A 26,296-nucleotide genomic window follows, 5' to 3' on the forward strand; every position below is an offset into this window, starting at 1 on the left:
TGCTCTGTTTCACAGTAGATGCATTGCTTTAAAGAAGTCGTGCAGCGCCGCCTGTGATGACCCGCCATCCTCCGCCCACGCCCTGCTCAGCACATGTCGCGCGTCCACCACCCGCCGCCGCAGCGCTTCCGACTCCGCCGTGTCCCCTATAACCTTCTCCATCGCCTCGACCACCCTGGACCTCTCCATGTCCGAGCTCTCCAGGTTGCCGTGCGCCACCTCCACGCACGAGCCCCACTCCTCCCCCAGCATCTTGACATTGTAGAACTGCTCGGCGGCGAGGGGCCAGCCCAGGAGTGGCACGCCGTGCGTGAGGCTCTCCAGCACCGAGTTCCAGCCGCAGTGGCTCAGGAACGCGCTCGTTGCGGCGTGCGCCAGGATCCAAAGTTGCGGGTGGGTGCTCACGTCCGAGTTCGCCGGCCACCACGTCGAGATGGGCGTCACGTGGATTCAGGGGATCGATGGGAGCCCTGTGTATGCGCGCGATGCCGGCACGCTCACCTACAAAAACGACCACCCCCCTTACGAGCGCATGGACGGGTTCCCCGAGTGCGTGCTCACGATCACCGAGGGCGAGTACCGCGACTTTCCCGGCGACCACGTCACGATCCCCGACGGGTACTCCCACGTCGTCGACCACCTCGTCGCGGCACTCCCACCGGGCACCGTCGGCCTCGGCCTCGGCCTCCGAAGCCTCAGCTAGAGCGAGCCCCCGTGCGCCTTCACTTTGTTGATGGCGCGACGGCGATCGCTGCCGACCATGTCATCCTCACGATGTCGCTGGGCATCCTCATGGCGTGCCTCGACAAGGACGCCCACGCTGTGGGCAAGGTCACCTTTGACCCACCGCTCCCGCAGTTCAAGCGCGACGCCGTCGCGAGGCTCGACTTCGGCGTCGTGGACAAGCTGTTCATGGAGCTGGAGGTCGTGCCAGCGGCGAAACCGGAAGGTGGTGGTGGCAGCGGCGGCCAGCCGCTAGCCGCGTCTGCGCCACCGGAGTTCCCGTTCCTACACATGGCGCGACCCACCGGAGGCGCGGGCGTCGGAGGCGCAGCCGCCCGCGATGGCGTGATGCGCGACGGTGGGTGCGGGAGGTGGAGAGGGTGGCAGGGACAGGAAACATAAAAAAGAGAAAAGGAGAGAGGAAGAAGAAAGCGGCAGATGCAAGAATGTCATTTCACCGCTGTTCTCTTTCCTCAACCCGCTGCGACCGGTCTGCTATCTTGTGGCCTAATTTTACCAAACCAGAGTGTCTTCTGGCAAAATGCTCCAAAGTAGGTGTCCGCTAGTAAAGGACCATCACTTTGGATGTCCAACAGACAATTGTCTCAAACAAATATCACCATATAAATAACTACGAATTTTTAGTTGTCCTTTGCAAATAGTAGTCACTTAATAGCATCCTATTTTATACGGCATCTAGTTAAAAAATTGTAACACAAACATAAGCAGATCTCGATTTTAAACATTTTGTTTATACTAATAAGAATGTATTTAAATTCTTGAAAAATTAGTCAAATCCAACTTTCTTTCCTGTAAGTTCAGTGATGGAAGGAGATAATAATACGAAGTGCCTAACTGCCTAACCATCTTTGTCTTAACGTGCAACACACCTGCACACCTAGGACAAAGCCAGAAAAACCGACGCCCGCGCGGACCGACCCGGCCCGGCCCCGGCCCTCGACCCTCGGCATGCCCCTCGCGTGCCTCTGCTCCGCGTCACCGCACCCCGTCCAGCCAAAAGAGCCGCGTGAGTCACTGACGTGCAGCCCCACACCAACCCTCCTGGCATCCGCTGCGCTCTCCCGAACACGCACCGCACCAGGCTGGCTCCTCCATTCACGCGCTGTCCTTTCCCTTCCGTTTCCTCCGGGCGCCAGGACCTGCGCTGCGCTCCCGTCCGAGTCGCACCCCCTTCCTTAACCCCAGCGTCGCTTTGCTCGTGCAGCTCTCTCTCGCAGTTCTCGCTCCAAAAACCCCCGCTCCCCACCGACCTCCTCCTCTCGAGGCCATGCCGAGCGCCCTCAACCTGGCCTGAGCGCGAGCCCGATCCCCATTCCGGCATGGATCGCTCGCCGCATCTCGTCATCGACCTCAACGAGGCCCCGTCGCCGCCGCCGAGCGACACCCCGCCGGCGCAGGCCCCGTCGCCGCCGCGGGAGTTGGCTCCGCCGGTCCAAGCCCCGCTGCCGCTGCCTCCGCCACCGCCGCCGCAGCAGCTTCCTCCTCTGCTGCCGCCGCAGCTGCCCCTGGGTGCGCCCAACCAACAGGCGCGGCTCCAGCAGGAGGCGCTCGATGTGGTGCTTCGGTTCCACCGCCCCCTCGAGCTGAGGAATACTCCCTTTGGACCCATAGGGAACGTGCCCGCCGGCTTGCTCCCTGGTCTGGGGCTGCCGCTGCTCCCTCTGCCGCCGCCGGCGCCTCACCCAGGGGAGGCGGGTTGGGGCAACCCGCTGCCCCCCTGCTCGTCCTGCGGCCCTCCCGGAGATTCTGGGGGGAACCTTGGTCTGCGACGCGTGTGAAAGGGGGTTCCATCCCAGCTGCGTCCGCGTCTGGCCGCCTCTCCTCCCCCCGCCCCCGCCACCCGGCCCCCCTGGCGCGCGGCGGTCCCGCGCCGCTGCGAACGAGGACTGGATCTGCCCTGAGTGCGAGAGGCGTGGCGCTCGCTCCACCCGCTGGAAGCTGGGTGCAGTTGAGCTTGACATCAACGCTGCTCCGCCGGAGGACCCCGTCGCAGTCATCGCCAACGACATCCGCAGGCAGTTACTTGAGCTCTTTTTAATTATTACTATTATTGATTATATCGATAGTATATTATTGGCCATCGAACTCCTTATTCTTAGTGGCTATGAGTGTGAGTAACCTGCTGCTTGCAAAACGCTGGCACTAAGCAATCGATGATGGTAAGAGTGATGAACAGCAGAGCAGGGGATAATGCGTTGAACCTTGTTATTACTTATTCTGTTTGACTCTATGTTTGTTTTGGTGCTTGCTATTGTTATAGTCTTACAGAGTTACAGCTAGTTTGTTAGTCGCTGTGCTACAGTTTCGTTAACTGTATGTTGCCTTAGATTTTTTTTTCACTGCTCTGTTCTAACTGTATTGCATTATTGTAGCATTGTATTTTCCTTCTGGCGTAGGATGTTTCTTGTATTTGTGTGTACCCTTTCTTGTATATTAGGCCCTTTGGGACCACAACACAGCGCTGCGTGATCAAACATAGACAATATAGGTTGCTTTCGTCTATGCAGCACGGATACGGTTACAAGTATCAGTATTGGTCAGATACGGATACGCACCGATACGTGGATACGTTTAACTATTTTTCATATTAGTATTCTAAAAGCAATAACACACTGGCAGGAACTTGAAATTCCCTGCATTCTTGCAATTGTGCTGTTCTACCAAGTGCCCAGCCTACCCATCCAATTCTCGAAGTCCAAACTTCCAAAATCCAAATGAGAATATATAAAATTATAAGCGATTAGTGCAGAAGTAGGGCTTGTCAAATCAAGGGATGAGGCTTTAGGCTTGGAGGAGATGGGTAAATCACTGATCCAATTCCTTTCCCCTTTGACTAGACTAATTTGACACTGCGTTGAATCAAAGAGTCTGTAGATGATTTGATATGGGGAATGGGGCAGGAATAGGCTACAAAAGACAAGAGGAAACAGTGAAGAAATCACCGGTTCACCACTAACTCGTCATCGGTTTGCCGTCGATTTATAGGTGGCATCAAATGGGCAGCGTGCACCTTGCGGGTGGCAGGTGTCACCGCGGTTGCTGCCTGTGGTTGATCTCCTTATGGGCAGGGACGCTTGGACGGCTGGCCAGGTGAGTAGGAAGTTGGACAGGCTGGTGGCGTGCGTCGCTGCCGCTGCTCCCTGCTCGAGCATGCCACAGGTTCTAGATCTCCTCGCAGGCGGGCAGAGCGGACGCCAGGAAGTCGGGTGGCGGGGGCGGAGGCGTGCGCGTTCGCCATTGCCTCGCTTGCTACCTGGCTTGAGGCTCGTGGTGCGCATGTAAGTCTGAGGGTTATAGTGGGCCTACTCAACTAGGCCGTATCGGCAAAACAAGTCAGTACGTCGCCACCCACGTATCTGAAATTCTGTTATTTATTTATTTTCGACGATACTCCAGGGAGACATCTCCGTGCCATATCCCACGTGTATCCGTATCCGATACGGGATACGGGGGTGACATGACGTATCCATGCAACAGAGGCTTTCGTTCAAAACTTATAAGTTAGGCACCACCACATGTCTTTGACATGTTGTGTGAGTCCCATTGTGAGTATATGGCTTACAACTGCAGCTGGAGGTCGAAGATAAAATCATTTGGAAATGGAATCAGCTTATAGAGCACAGTTTTTGGGAACGTACCAACGATACAAAACAAACTCCATTTGGAAGGCGAATGTGGAAAATAAATGCAAACTCTTCTCGTGGATCCTCATCCAGAACAAGATACAACAATAATCTTGAGCTTCGAGGCTGGCCACATCACCATGCTTGTGCACTATGCAATGGCCCACTGAAGACCAACCACCACCTATGCTTGGCCTACCCCTTTGCCCAGGCGGTCTGGAGCCTTGTTACCTCTTGGGAGCACTTTGCCACTCTTGATGTGGCACAACATGCACACTTCGACACCCTAGTAGACTAGTGAGAGCATTCCCTCCGCTCGATCCGATCCCCAAAGATCGCAAGCGAGCTTTCAATGGCCTAGCTATCTACACAACGTGGAACCTTTGGAAAGAGCGAAACTGCATGATTTTCGAGAATACTCATGCCACGACCCTCCAAGTCGTTGGAAGGATCAAAGAAAGCGTGGAAATCTACAAAAGGGCACACTATATGCAAAATCAATAGGGACTAAGTTTAGTTTCTTATTGCTGGGGCTCCCTCGCTGGTTTGGGCATGCTTGTGTGGCTCTCTTCCCTTGTATATAAAACTCTTCCTCTTAATTGATAGGTAGAGCTCCTACCATTTGCATTCAAAAGAGAAGGCGGGGTACTCTTTACTCACCCTGGTTGATTCCTCTTTTTGTTGGGGCATCGCCTCAATCTCGGGGTTATATTGCCTAGTTGGACGTCATCGGTGGCTTGAGCTCTTTGTATCATTCGCCGCCTCGTGTCACCATCTTGCATCCATCGCTACCGTGCATTGGGAGCACCAGAGCACTCTCTTCAATTGTCACCACAAACAAGAACCTCCACTACAAGTTGCAAGAGCACGATGATATCCCTTGTAGGTTTTATTGTTGGGCGTCGACTCCCAGGCTATTGCATCGTATGCACTCTGCCCCTCTTATGCTTTGGCCTTATTTCGAGACGCCATAATTGGATCCTCTTTCAACGGCGCTAATTTGTGGTGTGCATGTTTTTTTTAGCTTATTATATTCCATGTTTTCAAAATCTCACTTAAGTCTCTTGCAAGTTCCCTTGGCTCATGGTTTTAATGGAGCTATGGCTGTGCCAAACAATGAGACCTTTGCCCTAGTTGCCTACATAACCACTATTCACACTCTTATGCTCATCGCCTCTCAATTGAAGTAAGGAATGCCTTTCTCCGTGATGAGATTCATAAGGGTCTTCATGCAACAAATGTAACCCTCCATGACTCTTTCCATAGGCTAGTGTACTGCCTATCGAAGGATTGTCATTGTCTTCGGTGCTTCATTGGCATTGTGTTCTCTTGTGTGATTGATCTATTGTATATGAAGGATCCTCATGATTGTCATGTTGGTGGAAAGTTGCTCTCCGAAGAATCTAGGGTACCCTTTCTTTCGATATATGGACCACTCCTTTATTGGTCATGATTGGGTGAGCTGATTAGACATTTGTTCTCCATGTCTTGATATTGTCTCTACCTTGGAGACAACTTGGTGTTGTATTCCTCTAAACGCAAATGACTCGTTGACCTAGTTGTGGAAGTGTCTTACTATGTTTTGCCAAGGCGTCGTTGAAGCAGTTGTCGTAGCTTCTTCCTGAACTGAACCATCCTTCTTTGAAGGCTGCTATCATCGTCTACGATGACTTGAGTGCTATTTACATGTCCGCCAACCTAATCACAATCTCATCGAGATAGAACCCTACATTTAGCGCAACAAGATTTCTTTTGTTTGGCATGTCCTTATGTTGCCCCAATTCGTCGATATCTTCTCTGGAGGACAATGATTGTCACTCTCGAATCCTACGTCAATCACTTTGTTGATGTTGTCGATGCGACTGCATGCCATAACAATCAGTATGTAGATGTTGTCGATGCGGTTGCACATGAGCGTTAATGTTTTCCTACACAACTAAACATGCCCTAATTTCTCGGAGATCAAGATCTATTGGTACCGTAGTATGCCTAATATATCTCTTGTGAGTGTAAAGTTATCTATGTGATTGTACCTAGCTTTACATTACACGGGAGATCAAAGAAATGCAACATCGTGTTGGCTTCACTATATGGGAGATCGAAGAAATGCAAGATCGTGTTGGCTTCACTATATGGGAGATCAAAGAAATGCAACATGTGTTGGCTTTCCGCAAACTTCAATTAGCTGTCTTTGCATCTATTGCAACACCTATGTGATTTGCTTGTTGCAAACATCCAATTATCTATTTGTTTTAATTGTGGTGAAGTCAGCGAGCCAGTGACTAAAGCTCATTGTTTATATGTTTGAGCATAACTCATGTTCATATGTAAATTGAGGATTCTGAAGCCTTGATGTCTCTATGCGTTAAGCCTTGAGATGAATCTCTCTGTTTGAACACTTGGACTACTTGTTATAGTTTGTTTTAGCCTTGCATATCAAAACTTGGAGCTCAACTTAATAATCCACCATGGTACAAGTCTGTTTGAGTCTAGCTAAGTGCCTAAGGGGGTCAAATCTCCGACCCACCTTGAAGCCACCCATAAGACATCTTTTCTTGCCCATAAGCCACCACACGCTCCTTTGCCTTGCTGATTGTTGTGCTGCCCGACATGGTAGGTGGCCCTAACACATGATTGTTGTGCTGATTGGTGGTCCGACAAGACGTGGCCTCTTGTGGAGAGTGGCTCAAGGAGGCAGAGCTCGCCCCTTGTGGGTGGACTTTGGCAAGATACAAATTGTGTGACTCCTCTTGCACACCTCCTATTGACCTCCATGGTCAATTAGTGGTCAATAGGGATGCAAGTGGGCTTGCCTCATTGAGAGATCTAACATTGATGAATTGGCAGCAATCCACCTTTAAGGGCATAAATGTTAATTAATGACCTACCTAAAAAAACTCGACCACAGGGGGGAACACCCCTAGACATTGCAATAAGAAGTTGTAGTAGAATTCAAACGTGGACCGGCAAAGGGAGACCCCAAACACACTGCTCTAACCAGTACAACTCGAGAGAAGCTGGTACGACCTACCTCTCTCTCACGAGTAGAAAAGAGTTTTAATCCGTGCCGTGTGCTGTAGACAAATCCACATTTTCATGGTGTGACACAAAACAAATTGATGAGTGTGGTGTGTTGTATACCAAACCACACTTTTGAGAGTTCTAGCTACAAAATTCCCTATTTAGTCTACGACTATTGGGTATTACTAACGATATGGCATATGCAGCTAAGAACACCTTGTTGCCTTCCTCTGTTGTATCAACAACAACAACAACAACATAGCCTTTTAGTCCCAAGCAAGTTGGGGTAGGCTAGAGTTGAAACCCACCAAGAGCCCCAAGTCATGGTTCAGGCACTCAATAGCTGCTTTCCATGTACTCCTATTCAAACATAGATCTCTAGGTATATCCCAAGCTTTCAAATATCTTTTTATTGTCTCCCCCATGTCAATTTCGGTCTTCCTCTACCTCTCCTCATATTATTAGCTTGGCTTAGGACTCCACAATGCACTGGTGCCTCTGGAGGTCTCCTTTGGACATGGCCAAACCACCTCAACCGATGTTGGACAAGCTTTTCTTCAATTGGTGCTACCTCTAGGCGATCACGTATATCATCGTTCCGAACTCGGTCCATTCTTGTGTGACCGCAAATCCATCGCAACATATGCATTTTTGCAACACTCAGTTGTTGAACATGTCGAATCTTTGTAGGCCAACATTCTGCTCCATACAACAAAGCCATGACAACTTCTATTTGGGTCCATTGAATCCATTAAGTCGTCTTTGCCATCATAGTTTGGATATTCAAGCTTATCGTAGTAATTAACGATGTCAACTTCTATAACAACTCAATTAGGGATGGATGAGGTCGTAAATGTGTCATATTGAGCCTTAGCTAATGCGGCCCAAAGTTGAAGCCCATTTCCAATTGCCGCAAAGTGGTAGTTATTGTGCCAAAGTAAGCTTGTAGCGAGATACGTTGTGGTGTATTGCAATCAAAGGCTTGGATTATGACCTATGCTATGGAGATCATTGTGAGCACATTTGATGATACTGACTATGATCTTTGTGATGAAAGTAGGTCGCCCCATTTTGGTCAAGGGACCATCAATCTTTCTCCTAAGTCTCCATGCATCAAACAAGCGTAATGAATCTCGAGAGATAGCTATTTGTTCCTTTTGGACTTAAGCTAAGCTTTTTGTAGAACAATCATGGCCTTTATGCCATTATTCTCCAGTTCTACACTAGAGCCAATGACCACACTAGAGGCCATGTGGTTCACCGGCACTCTAGTGTGACCAAGCAAAGCAGTAAAGGACCATGTAGGCATTTGAAACACCCAGTACGGAAACTAATTAGGAAACTGGTTGTGCTTGAGTCTTTCTTCTGATTGAGTCTCCCATGTTACTTTATGACATCGAACCTTTTTTCCCCAAGGTTGTTTCAAGAATGGTGTGGTGGGAGTGAGAAGGCAAGGAGATAGGATTATCTTAGTCAAGCTTGTCGTTGGTGATATGGTCTTGAACGTAATTAGTGCGTATGCCCCCCAAGTAGGCCTCGACGAGAGTGTTAAGAGACAGTTCTGGGAAGACTTAGATGGCCTGGTTAGAGCTATACCTAGTAGTGAGAAGCTTTTTATAGGAGGAGATCTTAATGGGCATGTAGGTACTACAAGCGCAGGTTTCGAGGCAGTTCATGGAGGTTTTGGGTATGGTAGTAGGAATCAGGAGGGGGAGGAAGTTCTGGACTTCGCGGTAGCTTTTGACCTGATGATAGCCAACACTTTCTTTAGAAAGAGAGAATCTCATCTAGTGACCTTCAGTAGCGGACAACACTGTAGTCAGATTGACTTTGTCCTCGCAAGAAGAAAGGACAAACGAGCATGCTTGGATTGCAAGGTGATACCAGGGGAGTGTGTTGTTTCTCAACATAAGCTTTTGGTGGCAGATTTTCGTTTTCAGGTGCGTGCCCGTAGGGATAAACAAGCTAAGATTGAAAGAACAAAGTGGTGGAAACTGAAAGGGGAGACGTCAGAGGTATTTAGGGAAAGGGTTATCAAAGAGGGCTCTTGGAAGGAAGAAGACGACATAAACAATATGTGGGACAAGATGGCAACCAACATTCGGAAGGTAGCCTCAGAGGTGTGTGGAGTAACCAAAGGAAGGGGACGCGAGGCTAAAGATACTTGGTGGTGGAACGAGGAAGTCCAAATGGCTATTAAGGAGAAGAAAGAATGTTATAGACGCTTGTATCATGACAGGAGTGTGGACAACATAGAGAAATACAAGGTGGCAAAGAAGACTGCAAAGCGAGCTGTAAGTGTGGCAAAGGGTAGAGCATACGAGGATCTTTACCAACATTTGAGTACGAAGGAAGGAGAGAAGGACATTTATAGGATGGCTAGGGTTCGTGAGAGAAAGACACGGGACTTCAACCAAGTTAAGTGCATTAAGGATGAAAGGGAGCATCTCTTGGTAAAGGAGGATGAGATCCGACATCGATGGCAAGAGTATTTTGACAAATTGTTCAATGGTGAGAATATGGACACAACCTTTCAGTTGGATGACTCTTTTGATGACACCAATAGGCGCTTTGTGCGGAGAATCCAAGAATCTGAGGTCAGAGAGGCGTTGAAAAGGATGAAAGGAGGTAAGGCGATGGGACCGGATGGTATCCCAATCGAGGTGTGGAGATGCCTCGGGGACATAGCTGTAGTATGGTTGACCAAGTTGTTCAACCATATTTTTCGATCGAACAAGATGCCTGATGAGTGGAGGAGAAGTATATTGGTACCGATCTACAAGAATAAAGGAGATATTCAAAGTTGTACAAATTACCGGGGAATTAAGTTGATGAGCCATACTATGAAGCTATGGGAGAGAGTTATCGAGCATCGCTTGAGAGCAATAACGCGGGTCTCTATGAACCAATTTGGTTTCATGCCCGGAAGGTCAACCATGGAGGCAATTTTCTTAATAAGACAAGTTATGGAGCGGTATAGGGAGAAGAAGAAGGACCTACACATGGTTTTTATTGACTTGGAGAAGGCTTATGATAAAATACCAAGGAATGTTATGTGGTGGGCTTTGGACAAACATAAAGTCCCAACGAAGTACGTTGGGCTCATTAAGGACATGTACAACAATGTTGTGACTAGAGTTCGAACAAGTGATGGAGACACAGATGACTTTCCGATTAGGATAGGACTACATCAAGGGTCAGCTTTGAGCCCTTATTTGTTTGCTTTAGTGATGGATGAGGTCACAAGGGACATACAAGGGGACATCCCTTGGTGTATGCTTTTCGCGGACGATGTAGTGCTAGTTGATGAAAGCCGGACAGGAGTGAATCAGAAACTGGAGTTATGGCGGGAGACTTTGGAGTCCAAAGGTTTTAGACTTAGTAGAACTAAAACTGAATATATGAGATGTGACTTCGGCACTACTACTCGGGAGGAGGAAGATGTTAGTTTGGAAGGTCAAGTAGTGCCTAGGATGGATACCTTTCGATATTTAGGATCAATGCTACAGAGGGACGGGGATATTGATGAAGATGTTAGCCATAGAATCAAAGCAGGGTGGATGAAGTGGCGGCAAGCGTCTGGTGTCCTATGTGACAAAAGGGTACCACAGAAGCTAAAAGGCAAGTTTTATAGGACGGCGATTAGACCTGCTATGTTGTATGGTGCAGAATGTTGGCCTACGAAAAGACGACATATTCAACAGCTAAGTGTCGCGGAAATGTGTATGTTGCGTTGGATTTGCGGGCATACAAGAAGGGATCGAGTTCGGAACGATGATATACGTGAGAGATTAGGGGTAGCGCCAATTGAAGAAAAGCTTGTCCAACACCGGTTGAGATGGTTTGGACATGTGCAACGGAGACCTCCAGATGCACCGGTGCGTAGTGGAATCCTAAGTCAGGATAGTAACGTGAAGAGAGGCAGAGGAAGACCGAAGTTGACTTGGGTAGAGGCAATAAAAGGAGACTTGAAAGGATGGAATATACCCAAAGACTTAGCCTTAGATAGGAGTGCTTGGAAAACAGCTATTCACGTGCCTGAACCTTGATTGTTTCTGTTGGGTTTCAACTCTAGCCTACCCCAACTTGTTTGGGACTTAAAGGCTTTGTTGTTGTTGTTGTTGTTGTTGTTGTTGCTCTATAATTATTGTTTGTAGACATTGGAAACATTAATCTATTTGTAAGATAAATCCTTTGGAGTTGTCATGGTCTGAGCCATGCAAGGTCCACAAGGCAACAATACTAGAGCCCCTTCAGCCGTTAAGTTCCTTTCCATTCAGGGGCGGATCTAACACCGGGTCAGCCGGGGCTCGAGCCCCCCTACTGCCGCTGGAAGTATATAGCCCCTCCTAAGCCCCCTACAGATTTGTAATAATCATATAATCTTAGGTGGAGCTAAATGTAGAAAATGAGGTGGATGGATCTGATACTGTTACCTTTCTGGTCATAGTTCCACTTCCATCCTCTATTTGCTCCCATATTAGTTAACAAGGGCAATTATGTCTCCTGCAAGGGAACTTAGATGCCTAGTTCCCTACTTTCCATTTCATGATTTTTACTAAAAAAATAGTGTCACTTGAATAATATACATGTGAGTAGTTTATGGATTTGATTCATATAGTATATTGTGACATTATTTATCATTTTACAATACACCAGTGTGGTACACTTGATCATTTTCATTTTACAATACACCAGAATGGTACACTCGATTACTGGAATGACCCAGTACTGAATGTTCTGTTCTAAGCAAAACACATAAGCCATGGGAGTGGAAGTAACAAGTATGCACAAACACTTACTGTTATAGCTGAATTAAAATCAAGTGGGTAGTCGCTCAAAATAAGCTACAAACACTTACTGTTTACAGTTCCGGTATTTTTAACTGTGCCAGTTAGGTTGTACAGAACTGTTATTTTCTTGATTGTCTTTTTCCATAAACACAAATGAATCTTGAAATTTTTAAACCTATTCATGCCTGATTTTTGCTGTTCTGCATTCTGGTTTTGGAAGGTCCCAAGCCTTGCAGTTATTTCCATTCTCATGGTATTTGCATGAGTTGGAATTTGGTGGGATCAAGTACCTCCTATGTGCTTACCCATGGACGGACCGGCATGCCACTTAATTTAGGCCACACAGATAGGTCCCACATTTCACTTTTTCTAATATGCATGTTGCTGAGTGATGGATCCTTCTGCCTATTCCGTTTCTATTTTAATTTTATCAACATCAAAGGATACCATCCATTATTGTGGTGATTGAATCATATTCACATGTTAGAACGATGGCATGGTCATGTACTGTTATCACTCAGTGGTTCTAAGATAGCAATATTGTTTTTTCCTTGTTTCGATATCAACATTAGTGCTGTTAGCCCTTAGACATGTGCTTTTGATGTAAAATTCCTGATCAAATTGGTACATCTCATTTGGGTCCTTAGGGAAACACAGCTCAGTTCTGTTGCACAAAAAGAACTTTAATAAGGTGTCATTGTGACATGATTGTTCAACCAGGTGTTCTAACATCAAAATTGTTGTAAAGGTGTCCATACACCGAATTTGTTCAATCAGGTCCTTATATTTATTTCTTGTACACAACCAGGCCTCATCAGATTAAAAAAAAAAAACTTGACCAGGCGGAGATTTCCCCACTGATTTTGTTCTAAAGAAGTTTGTGCCAGCCTTCGAACCTGGGCTGGGATGGGGGTTTCATCGACCCCCAGACTTCAATGGTCTAACCATTGTAACTCTGGAGATTTGGCAGGCCTCATCAGATATACTTGCTTGAATTGGTGACCTGGAATTTGCCAATAAAATATTATTTAATTAAGGCGTTTTCTCTCGCTTTATATTGAGCTGGTAGACTGAGTCTATACACCGGCCTTCCCCTCTATATATACCCTATGCCCTCTCTCCTTGATAGAAAGAAAACCTAAGAATTACACAGAACCCCTAACTATTCTGCCCTCTCCTCCCCTGCTCCTAATCAGCGCCGCAATCCTGCTTCGGTCAACAGGGAAGTTGTAGATCTGCAAATCGGTTCATCTTGAGGTATAGATCTAAGCATAATTTTGTTTTCTAATCAGATCTGGGGTGTGAGCATAGTCACCAGAAACGGGATCAATCTGTGTTCGTCGTCCTAGGAATATCGCCCCTGTTCTGGGAACGCAGGAACAATCTCGTCCCTACCTTCACAAGTAGGGCACTGCGTTTCTTGATCCCAGTTACTCAGCCCCATCGACCCGGGGACACACTGATTATGGGCGAGGGTGGGGAACAAGGGGGCTGTAGTTTGCGATGCGCATTTTAGGGTTAAAACTAAATTCAGAGTATCTGTGTGAAGTGTTTAAACTTGCATCATATCACTGGTATTACAGCATTACTAAGATTTTGTCAACTTGAGAGAGCTTTCCATGGATCTGATCCATGTAAAAAGTTCAATTAGTTGCCTTATCTGCTTGTTTTAGTTGGTAAATCTTGCCAACAGTGGGGGTTCTGTAATGGGATGAGTCAGATTTTGCAAGTGTAAAGTGGGGATTTAGCGTTTCCAGAAGACAACCTATTTATAGTGGCCTATCTGCAAATCCAACACCAATCCCCCACAGTTAGTGATGATTTGCAGCCTAGTGGCGACGACAACCATATCATCATCACTGTTAGTTGCTAATTTCTTAAAGGCTTGATTGACGGTTGACACAAATAACTTGGTACTGGAATGTAATGGATAGTTTCTTCAAGTTCAGAGACATGACCTTTGTTTTCCTAATATTTAACTATAGTGCACATCTTGTCCCTATTTTTTTATTGTTCAAGGGTAAGGCTTGCCACTGACACCCTTCCCCAGACCCCGCACAGAGTAGGGGCTCTCTGCACTAGGAACGCCCTTTTGTCCAGACAGAAAAATTTAAACATTAATATCCAGAATTGGAAGTCTTGCATTCACTACAGTAGCTTTTATCATCATCATTATTATTACGGAGCACTCCTTGTCATTGCCATGCTAGCTGTTTTTTCTTGTCAGTCCGGTTTGTGCTATGATCATCATTTACTTGAAACATCCGTTCAAAGAAGGCACTTTTGATTTCCTGATATTCCATTTGCTATCTTTGGATGTAACTTGTTTAAACTTTAGGTCCTCTTTCTTACCAAACTAGCAATTATGTTCTACAAGCTGGAATGTCTTTGGTTACTCTGACAGTAACAATGCTCGTGAACTCGGTCTGCTAAGTTCTAGCCTAATCATACAGACACTATTATCATAAGGTGGTTAATATGTTCTTGTGACTTCTGCAGGCAAAATATCTCCGATGGACCTCAGTTGACAGTTGCCAACTTGCCACATTTTGAGGGGGTTCACTTGCAGAATACTACTCTTTATGGTAAGTATAACAGATCAATCATTTACTTTTATTTGATGCAAGTGAGATTTGTTGTTTGTTAGCTTTTTAGACAGCTATATCTATCTCTGTTATTAAAGAGGCTTTTAGACAGGGATTTGTAGTGCTAACTCTCAAGCTTAAATCCTTTCAGTGAGTATGTTCAGTGCCTAGCCATTGTGTGCCCACTTCCGTATGGTTTCTGGCTTCCAAAAACATTTGGCGTCCTTACTAACTTTTTAAGTGAACTGCATGGTGTTCAGTTGCATATATTATAAACATATGGTTTCAAGTGTGAATATTGGTGCAATTTGTACTAATTATTACACATTGTTGTTGTTGTAGATGGAATGCAGTTTATGCCAGCATTTGATCTTGCCCAGTGTCTTGGCATGAGACAAAATTTTACTTCCATGGACCGAGATTTAAATGCTGATGGAAACGTACCGCAAAGGTCAGTTAATTACGCCGAAGAAGAGATCTTCCACAAACATCAACATTACCCAAGGTTGCTGAGAACCATGAGTTAGGAAGTGCTGGCATTTCTATGGATCCATCATTTTTTAACAACGCAATCGAACAGAGTCCTAGTGAAAACAGAAGTTCCTTAAAGCCTCCAAAATTTCTTATGGAGAACAGTTAATCATCAGCCACATCATCATACAGTGAGTATCTTGCTTTGTCCATTTCAGATTCTGCTTCACCATTCAATGCAACATTTATATGTCACTGTTATTTGACAGTACATTTTTTTTTAAGTCCCAGAGTTAAGTGTATTTTCTTTTGATACTGATTTGAACTACATGCATTTGTTGTGGTGAAACTCTAGGTTGCCCTACCTGTTCAATGTAGTGATTTTTTCATTACCAGCTTGGGAGAAATTGATAATCGGACAAGTTACCATAATTCCTACCAGATATGGCCGGTTGGGGTTTACATCTTACTGGCATGATAGAGTTACTGGTTCACTGTTTGAGTGTGAAGTGATTGATGGAGGAAATTTTGGACCTTTGTTTAAGATGAGAAGGTACCATGTTCAGCATTCCAACTTCCGGATGCATCAACCACAGTGTGCCCAAATGTTGTTAGAAAGGCTGATACAATAGAAACAAGGGAAGGTAGTGGTTCGATTGAAGATACTACTAATGATGCTGATGATAATATTTCTATGCTCTTATCAGATTTCTCTGAGACGAATCAAGATTTCTTATCATGTCTCGGTAATGATATGGAGGGTAAAGACAGTTTAGGGTGCACTAATGTACAAACTTCGAATATGACAGTGCCAGCTGTACTGTCAGATCCTGGGTCTTTCAGTTGGGCACCGACTAATGATGCAAATATGTATGACAAAATTGGTGACTTCAGTTATGAAGGAACATCACCTTCCTCAGTCTGGAGGATGGTTTGTTGTGCTATGATGGAAGCTTGTGAAAAAATGTACAAGGAGCATGGCCATTTGGTATTATTCTGCACTCACAGTAGTGAAAAATCTTCATTGACTATGAAAGTGGACGTCAGCGCACTGATAGTCCTTCGATCTATTGGCTAAGTTTTGCTCATCAAATGGACCTAAGGTACCACGGTTTATAGAAAAGGAGAATGATGTGGAATCAACTTGTGCATTACTTAAAGAATGGTTGTATCCGGACAGAATCGGGTTTGATATGGAATTTGTTCAGGAATTTGTGGAATCTCTTCCTAAATCCAGGGCTTGTCCAAACTATCAGTTCTTGTGTAACAGGACTGGAATTAACTCTTCGCTGACAATTGCAAGTGGCACACTGATAGCTGTTAATAAAAATAGTCCGTTGCATGGGGATGTCATGTCATACGTAGACATGGATCTGTAGTGAGTGGGCCACAGGATCATGCTCAGCCTAGCTCTTTTAGCATCCATGAGCTTCCTCCGGGAAATCCTATTAGCCGCAAGCTTCCACCAGAATTGGCAGGGGATGTTTTCCAGGTAGTTTTGGTTCCTGTTTCTTTCACTTGTTCCACTGTTTTAAGGAAGCACCTTTTATTTGTTGATTTCTTGATTCTAATTCTTGCAACTGGGTTGGCTGCGCTTGTAGATATTCGAGTTTCTTGGACGATTTGCTGAAATCATCGGCCTGAAAGAACTTCCTTCAATTGAGCAAGTAGAAGATGAACTCATTGACCCATGGCCGATTCACGTGAATCAAAATGACAACCAAAACTACAGAGATCACACTCCACCAATGAATTCACCTGCTAATGTCTCTACATCGTATTCGAATGGTGAATCAGGTATAACTATTGAAGAAATGGTATCTGTGTCTATTCCAGTTGAAACTTCATCACGAGAAGCTGCTCAAAATAAGTTGGCTGCCCAGACACTTGGGAGATGTAGTGGTTTAGTGCTGCCTGAGATCCACCTTGCACTCTTGAAGATTCTTTTCACCGAACTTGTATCTAGAGTTGCAATTTTTGTGGATCCAAAAATTGATTTAAAGGAATCCAAATCCAGACGAGGAAGAAAAAGGGATACTGATACTCTGACAAGAGAGTTAAAGATTGATATGCTGATTGCTAACAACTTGACTTGGCCAGAGTTGGCTAGAAGATATATTTTAGCTGTTTCTTCCATGAGTGGCTGCATGGATTTATCTGATATTTCTAGTCGAGAAGGAGTGAAATTGTTCCGCTGCCTACAAGGTGATGGTGGTATCCTGTGTGGAGCTCTACCTGGGGTTGTTGGCATGGAGAAAGATGCATCGGTGAGGAGTTTTCTTCTTGTTAGAGCTTTACTTGCAGCCTCTTCTGTGATGAGATTCTTTTCATTATTTGTTCTATACTGCTGCTGGGGAAGATTTCGCTGGAAAAGAAGCGAGTTCTTGTCCAGCTATGTCATATATTTTTATTTTTGATATCATAAATCGTAATGGATGCTGTGTTGCTTTGTGCTATGGTATCTATCACTCTTTGTTTATAATCCATCTCCCACAATTATGCATAGAAAAAAAATACTATGATTATCTTCTTAGGAGGTAATTGAAAAATTTCTAGTTTGACAGCTATATGTGCATATCATTAGCAATAATCTTCTTGTATTTCAGCTGCTTGCAGAGGGCTGAAACTTTGATATGCAATTCTTCAGCAAATGAAGGGAATCAGGTCTTTATGATGGATTACCAGGATGCTAATATTGTAGATTCTCCAGAGGAGCCTGCTAGTGACACTACATTATCAGATTGGGTGAAATCACTGGAGCCTGTGAGAAAATTGCCAACTAATGTGGGAACAAGAATAAGAAAGTGCGTTTATGAAGCTTTGGACAGAAAACCTCCAGAATGGGCAAGAAAATTTTGGAGCATCAATCAGTAAAGAGGTCTACAAGGGTAATGCATCTGGACCAACCAAGGTTTGTAAAGTTCCTGCTGCTACTAAGTGAGAAGAAAATTTCTTTCATGTACTTCCTTACATTCTGCATGTGTTTACTCAAAGTAGTGAACCTTACTACATGTTTGTTCTTTTTAGTATGTCATTATATGCTATGAACTATTGGTACATCAAAGAGGTTGGTCACGTATGCTTCGGATAGCCCCTAGATATTATTTGTTTCTTAAGTGGAATATTGAGCAACCAATTTTGTGGAATTTTTTCTGGTTAGCTGGCCAAGGTTTACTACCTTGTAGAGACGCCTGTTCCCACTCAGGTGTGCTCTTCTAACATGCTTTTGCTTCTGTAGCTTATCTGATCAGGAAATTTGTTGTAGAAATTTAATCTGAACTTACTGCCGTCAGCACATTCTGATGAAATGTGACATATAGTTGCAAGAAGAGGAATGGCACCAGGTTGGAAGGCCATTATACACGCATTCAAACTAAGCTAAAAACAATACATTAGATTTGTCACAAAAGTTACTGAGAGGGAGGGACAGAAATGAACTCAGCTTTGGGAAAATTACGACTACGAGATTATTGGAAAATGTACTAAAAAGGCATGTTTATTTTTCAGAAAGCTGTCTTATCCGTCTTGACAGAGGCCTGTCGTACAAAAGTGCCCCAGAATACAGAAAAACCAAGAAAGGAAAGAAATATTATCTCCATCTCAGTGGGCTATCTTGAAAAGGTGCCGTATTGCCCTGCGGCGTGCTATTTCCTCTGATGAATCAAAGCAGTTTGCTAATTTGCTTGGAACAACACTAACAAATTCCAATGAGAATGAGGATGAGGGCATCCTTGGATTTCCTGGTATGGTATCTCGCCCTTTGGACTTCCGCCACAATTGATATAAGGTTGGCTAAGGGAGCTTATCGCGGATCTTGGGAGGCTTTTTCTTGATGATGTACAAGAAGTATGTTTCTTTGACACCTTGTTCTATATTATTCAGTGTTGATTGCATGCTATATTTTTCTTGTAATGTGCCTTTGAGGAATCTCCTTGCACTTTTATGATAGCTTGAAATGATGTGTTATTTGGTACTGTCCTCTTCTGGCCATTTTCCATGAAAAATAGATAGTTGTGTTACAGTACCACTTCCACTTGTAACCTTTTGACTGACAGTTTCTTTGATTTAGTATTTTATCATTAATTTCATGACAGTTTTACTTCTATTGCAGTATGCCTTTCTGGTCTTTAGTAGGGGTCTAGAGCCTGGTTTTCATAGCCAAAAATTAGTCATTATGCCTGCTTTAGCCCATGGACTGCCGCATGTATTATGACTTAATTGTGAAAGAACCCTAGTGTTGTGTTAAGTTTAATTCAGTTATGATCGCAATTTACTTACCAATCTTGCTATTTATTTCAGTAATGCAGTGATACCGATATCCATGCGCCACTTTTATTTATTTATTTATTTGTATTTGTATTGAAATGTGATCGCTTGAAGGGCAGGCCTTGTGCAGTGGTGAGAGCTGTCTCACTGAGTCACCAGTCGTGGGTTCGAAGCAGCCTCTCCGTAGATTTTGCGGGGGGAAGGCTTGCCTCAGTTTTTCCCTTCCCCAGACCCCACTCATGTGGGAGCCTCTGGCACTGGGCTGCCCTTTTATTGAAATGTGATGGCTTATTGTTCACACATCTTATGATCCATTCTTTCCTCTTTTTTGAGAAAATCTTTTTAAACTATTATTATGTTAACTCATGAAGAAAGATTAATTTTTTGTTCTTTATAAGAATAGGAATAGCCCATATCTTCATGACACATGACTCCCTTTTTCTCTCACACATCATTAGTTCTGTAGACTGAGCTTTACTATGCAGTATATGCTGATGAGGTTGTCTAAGGTGGAGCCAAACTATCCAGCAAAGAAGCTGAGTCTAGAATAATGTATTTAGTTTAGTCTTGAAACTCTATTATTCTAATTCATGTGTTCAAAATATGAGCTCAGTTCAAGATATGCAACCAAAGAGATATTGTATTTTTTGGAGCGCCTTTGCTAATATCTGTGTCTAACTGAGCAGTGGAAAAAGTTGTTAAATATATTTATTTATGTGGTATTTTAAAGAGCTGAGCAATAATTTGGTCAGTAGAGCCTTGAGCTGAGAAGCCCCTCCCTAAAGGATTTGGTATTCCCCTCGCTTAAGCTTTAAGCTCAAGGGGATGTCTTCTCCCTGTTGTCCTTTCCCCCCCCCCCCCCCCCCCCCCCCCCCCCCCCCCCCCCCCTTTAAATGTGTCTTATTTTGGTCGATGTCCTCTTTTCGGCACTTCAACTCTGCAAGAAATTCCATGGTCAAATTCAGATTATGGTGCCTTTGTGTTTACCTGCAGGTAATCCGTAATTTGCAAACTGCATTTGCTGATCGACCTGAAGTGGTAGTCATGGTTGCTGCACTGTCTGAGAGTTTTGAGTCATTGTATAAGGCAGAGGTTTGTTATTCCTATCTGTCCCTGTACGATCTTGCCTTTTATGTTCAGGGATGTGTGATTTTAGCTTACTATATTCATAAGAACCTTCCATTATGGTATTGTTAATGTCTTAAAGCTTGGTTTTCCAATAACTACTAGTTCGTCTCTCTTAGTTCTCTGAAGTGATTGCAAATTGTTAATAAACTCCAGAGAGTTCCTTTTGTTCTGAAAATTCTATTTTAGCACTCGCACTTGTAAATAGACTAGAGAGATTACACTAATGCCCTTTGACTATTATACCTTAACAAATCTTTCCCAGATGCTTCCCAGTGGTAATGTTTAGATACCAGCTTTATACATTGGCCTTACTGCGAAAATTTCTGTTTATTAAGTAGTATGATCATGATTTTTTTTACTGAACGTTCCTCTACATCGTTTACTTGGCTGGTGCAGGTACAAGACCTTGTTGAGAAATTTGACAAATATCTAAGCAATGAAAATGGTAACTCAGAAATCCACCAGGAGCTACAAGATGCTCTCACAGCAGCAAACAATAAGCTACCCAAAGCACCATGGGAGGATGGTGTCTGCAAAGTCTGTGGAATCGATCGAGATGACGAGAGCGTCCTTCTATGTGATACTTGTGACTCTGAATACCACACTTATTGCCTGAACCCGCCACTGGCACGCATACCGCTTGGAAACTGGTATTGCCCGTCATGTACTGCCCAAACTCATGTTTCAGTGCAAGAACAAAAGAAGTGCCTTGGGGAGGAAGCTCATGTTTTTATTGAGAAACTCAACAAGTTAGCTGTTGCGATGGATGAGAAAGAGTACTGGGAGCTTAGCGTAGCCGAGGTCTGTCTCATCTCTTTATCTTTGAATTGAAGTGAAGTTATCGGCTCAAGACTCTTTGAATGCTTTTCATGTATTTTGTCTATCGTTTACTTAAAAGCTGTTCCTTCATCCCAGATAAAGGAAGTGGGTGAACATGCAAATATATCCTCTTAAAGTTATTTTAAGTGCTTAAGATTTTTCATTTGTGAGATCATATGGGCACTCAAGCTTCAGGGCTTAAACTTATCAGAACTCATCCTCTAGCAGAACACTTTTTTTTCTTTTGTTGATACCTTCCAAGTCTTTTTCCCCAATCAATAATTAGGGATGCTTTCATCAGTTCATGGATGTGCTCCGCACTATATTTTTACTGTACTATTAAGACCCACTCTTTTTTATACAGCGCATTTTGACTGGTCACATAGATTTAGGAAATCACAGTTATGGAAGATGTTAGTTTGTGTTGTCAGCATGTTTAAATTCTTAGGAAAGAATCTAATAAGGGCCGTATAGAGGAAAAAGGCATAAACGTAATCTACATGCAAGCTTTGTAATCTGCAACAAGATTACAAAACAAATAGGCCTTTGATCAGCGGGGGTTGTATTACCATGAACGCTATTTGTCATCCTATTTTCTATAGCAGATAAGTGACAACCTTCTGATATGTTATTTTGATCTTCAATTGCAGAGAATATATTTGCTGAAATTTCTATGTGACGAATTGCACAACACAGCTCTCATCAGGGAACATCTAGATCAGTGTTCAGACAAGTCAAATGATCTCCAGCAGAAATTACGTCATCTGAATTATGAACTGAAAGAGTTGAAGTATCGGGTAGAAATAAAAACTCAATATGCTACACAAAGTAGATGGATGAAAAATGACCAAATAGGCAATAGTTCAGGACTTGTGGAGAATCAGCAGCGTGCTATGCCCACAGCATCAGAGCATCTTGAAGAGGCTGAACAGGTTAATGTTGGAGTTAACCTCAGCAACCCTGCTGAAGGGGTTCCTGCTGGGCTATTGAATGTGGGTAAACCTTGCAGTACTGACAATGGCATATCCAGCACATCTGTTACTGAAGGAAGTAAATCTTTGGGACTTCCAAAACAACCATCAGAGATAGTTACTGACCGGACCAATCGGGACTCTATTGGTGAAGGATCCAAAAGTTGTGAGAAATCATTAGGTGGCAAAAGTGGTACTTGTGATAACTTGAATGTGGGAGAGGCTCATTCTGCTACAGTTATCAATGCACCAATTGGAGATTTTCCTGATGAAAATGCTAGGGCATCGTCCCAAGACAATATTGAAACATCGACATCTAAATCGGTTGACCATGATGCTGATAACAACGAGTCAAATAATTTATTGGAGAGGATTTCACAGTTGCAGGATTCAATTAGCACAGTAGAATCACAGCTGAGTATGGCATTCTTGAGAAGAGAGTGCCTGGGTAGGGATTCTGTTGGTCGATTGTACTGGGTTACAGGAAGACCTAGTAAGCGTCCTCGTCTTGTTGCAGATGGAAGCATGCTGATACCCAAAGACAGAGACATTAGCATGGTTACAAGCCATTCTCAGTCAACATTTGATAGAGGTTGGAATTCGGCATCGCTTGTTATGTATGAATCTGATGAAGAAATCAAGTGTCTTGTTGACTGGCTAAGAGACATTGATCCAAGGGAGAAGGACCTGAAAGACTCTATCTTGCACTGGCAAAAGTCTCTTTATCACCAGGCTAGTTTTCCCATCACTGATCCTCCAGTGTCCAAGTCTTCAAAGAGTGAACCACCTATGGAACTTCCAAACACCAAGGCTTTTATAGTTTTGGAGCAAAAGTATGGTCTGCAATTGGATCAAGACACTAGTGAGCTATCCAAAAAGAGAGGAAGGAAGTCAAAGTCGGGTTCTGAAGAAAGAGTATATCGCTGTGACTGTTTAGAGCCTCTATGGCCTTCTCGACACCATTGCTTAAATTGTCATGAAACTTATCTCACATTGATGGAATATGAAGGGCATAGTGGTGGAAAATGCAACAGCAGTAACGACTGTCCTAGTGAAAGTAAAGAAAATGATGAGCCAAAACTGAAGGGTACCAAGACTGATATAAAGGAAAAAGATCCTGTAGATCATAATTGTTCCATCAAACCATCTAACAGTGGAAAATTGGAGTCATGCCCTTATGACTTTGAAGAAATTTGTAGAAAATTTATCACAAATGATTCAAACAAGGAGACGGTGAAGGAGATTGGGCTACTTGGATCAAATGGAATCCCATCTTTTGTGCCTTCACCTGCATATTTCCTTGACCCGCCAGCTCTGCTAAATGAAAATAAAAGAAATGACGATAAACCAAATGATTGGACTTCCTCATTGGAGGAATGCCAAGCTATGTATGCCAAAATGTCTGGGCAAGAGGGATCCCAAGTTGGTCAAGATTTTTCTGGCAATGCAGGTGATGGGCAGATGCCAAAATCTAAGAAGCTTGTTAGGGATAGTACTTCAGCCAAGGAAGCACCTTCAACAGACAAACCAACAAGATTGCTAACTGTTAATGGGGGCTTGGTTCCAGAGTCATCACTGATGCCTGTGATAGGCAGGAATTTTCATATCCTGAAGCAGCTAAAGATAAACTTGCTTGATGTAGAAGCAGCTTTGCCTGAGGAAGCATTCAGAGCCTCCAAGTCTCAGCAAATAAGAAGACGTTCATGGCGTGCTTTTGTGAAGGATGCAGAGTTAATATCATATGTACGTCACCCTATTTGTGTATTTCCAATTTACTGAATTTTTTTTAGAATAGTAATATTTGCATTTTCAGTGAGTTTCCAGGCACCATTTTTAGTTCCTAACAAATCTCATGACTTTCCTAAGCAGATAATCTCCTACATTTTTTTTTCTTATTCCTAATTTATGACTTATTGCTCCTAATCTAAACTCCCATGCTACCTTGCATTTGAAATTTTGAATTTTACGTTAGCTGCCCTCTATGTTTGACTTAAAATGACTAGTGCATGATCTGTAGTCTCCAAACTGAGAAATAAGGCCGATAACGAATCCTAGAATTTAGGATGTAATTAGCAAATTGGCAGTGTGACAGATCCAAGTGGTAGTGGGACCTAATCTGTAATCCTGTCTGTTCCTTCTAACTCAAGTCTGGGAAATTGCAGTTTTAGTTATGCTAGAATCCTAGAGATAATTGTAGTATGATTCAGTTACGGATTAATCATGTCTGTGCCTCTTTTAGGTGGTATTGGCAATCAACTTCTTGCAGAGCATGATAAAAGCCGAATTCCTGAAGAAAGATTGGTGGTACTGGTCCTCCTTCACTGCAGCTATCAAGACAACAACCGTATCGTCGCTTGCGCTCAGGATCTACACCCTTGACGACTGCATCATGTACACAAAGGATCCTGCTCCAAACCCTGAGCCAGCTGACAATGCAAGGTCTGGAAACAAGGGGAAGAGGAAGAAAGACGCGGATTCATGAGCATCGTAATGACAGTGCTCCTGGCTCTCTCTGTAGATTCTATCTACATTTAGAAGCTTCTCAGTTCTCCGGCAGCATAACAACGCGGTCACGTAGATTGGAGATATAGATGATAGTGATCCAGGTCACAACCTATGTGTGGCCTCTTACTGTAGATTCCGGTGTCCCAGCAAGGGTGCAGCCATGTTTTACCCGTTTCAGTATTGTCCTACTTACCGGCCTACCATTGCGCGACTTCTGTTGTTGCTAAGGCTTAATCTCTGTAAATTCTGTTCGAGGGATGGCACCGGCAAGTGCTGGTGTTTAAACTGTTGCCTGATGGTTTGGTCTGTTCTAGGGGATTAGATGAGGTATGCTAGGTCAGTAGGATTTACCCATTTCTACCCTGCTTCATTTTATTTTAGTGGCGGCAGTGGGTAGTCGTAGTTCATGTTCTTTTTGGTGCTGGGCATTGTTTGTGGATGTCCCCTACAGCATCTGACTGCGTTAGGGAACTGATACATGACGAGTGTAATTTTTTTTTTTTTTGACATAGAAGTTGTAACTAAACCGAAACTAATAATGATGAATGAAAATGAATCCCAATTCCTTTCCCCGTTTCTTCATGTCGTAAGAGTTGTTGGTGGTATCTGCCATTCAACTTGGATGGGCAGAAAGGTTGGGTTGAACAGCCTCCCCATGTCTGCTAGGTCACTCGCTGCCATGTTTGTTGGTTTTGATCTGGGAACTGGGAGAAGATCAACAGAGTGAGGAAGATAAGTAGGGGAATGCTTTGTGTACATCTTGAGCATAATATATGCGTGTAAAGCCATTCGATGCATTGATTTTGAGTCATTTGATCCTGAATTAATACATAACTGTACAAGTAACTTGTATAGCTGTGTCTCTGTATATGTTCGGGGCTGTGATAACATGCTGGGAAGGGTGGGTGACGCCTGCGAACTAATTTGACTGAATGTTTGCAGATTAGAGTGCTCGCAACAGGCCCAGCATACGCTTGATTACTTAATGAGCTGATTACATTATCGGTGTAGACCAGAAGCGTTACATCTACGTAGCTCTGTTGTAGGATAGACAGTGAGAGTTACAGAAGACTGACTATCATTTTGTACCACGCGTACGTAACAAAAATTGTCGCGCGTGAAGCATTTTGCAACGGGTAAAACGCTTCCCTCAGGATCAAAGCGTCCCCGGCGGCATCAACGAGCGGCGCATTCACTAACTACCAGCTCAGAACCGTAGTCGTTTCACCGGACCTCGAAACTCTGCTTGTCCAGGAAGACCTTCCATCGGAAACGACGGAGCAGGTGACGGTCAGGGCTGTGCGAGGCATTCTGGGGCGAGTACGACGGCGACGACCGCCTCTTGCCAAGAGATGTGGTCTTTCTTTCTT

At 44.1% G+C, this 26,296-nt stretch overlaps 1 protein-coding gene across 1 annotated transcript; it reads left to right on the plus strand.

Moving 5' to 3' along the window:
- The first annotated feature begins 1,912 nt into the window (after positions 1 to 1,912).
- Positions 1,913 to 25,570, plus strand: LOC136466770 (methyl-CpG-binding domain-containing protein 9-like). Its single transcript, XM_066465271.1, is given in 23 exon segments — positions 1,913 to 2,477; positions 2,479 to 2,759; positions 14,681 to 14,766; positions 15,109 to 15,225; positions 15,228 to 15,403; positions 15,405 to 15,428; positions 15,593 to 15,691; positions 15,693 to 15,789; positions 15,792 to 16,259; positions 16,262 to 16,297; positions 16,300 to 16,596; positions 16,599 to 16,729; positions 16,839 to 17,522; positions 17,854 to 18,098; positions 18,100 to 18,148; positions 18,745 to 18,843; positions 18,845 to 19,009; positions 19,011 to 19,061; positions 19,063 to 19,083; positions 20,497 to 20,595; positions 21,028 to 21,432; positions 22,101 to 24,164; positions 24,661 to 25,570. Coding segments are annotated over 23 exon segments (6,351 nt in total). The 5' UTR covers positions 1,913 to 2,063; the 3' UTR covers positions 24,904 to 25,570.
- The last annotated feature ends 726 nt before the right edge of the window (positions 25,571 to 26,296 follow it).

Source organism: Miscanthus floridulus, chromosome 7 (genome assembly GCF_019320115.1).
Source record: "Miscanthus floridulus cultivar M001 chromosome 7, ASM1932011v1, whole genome shotgun sequence".
NCBI classification, from domain to species: Eukaryota; Viridiplantae; Streptophyta; class Magnoliopsida; order Poales; family Poaceae; genus Miscanthus; species Miscanthus floridulus.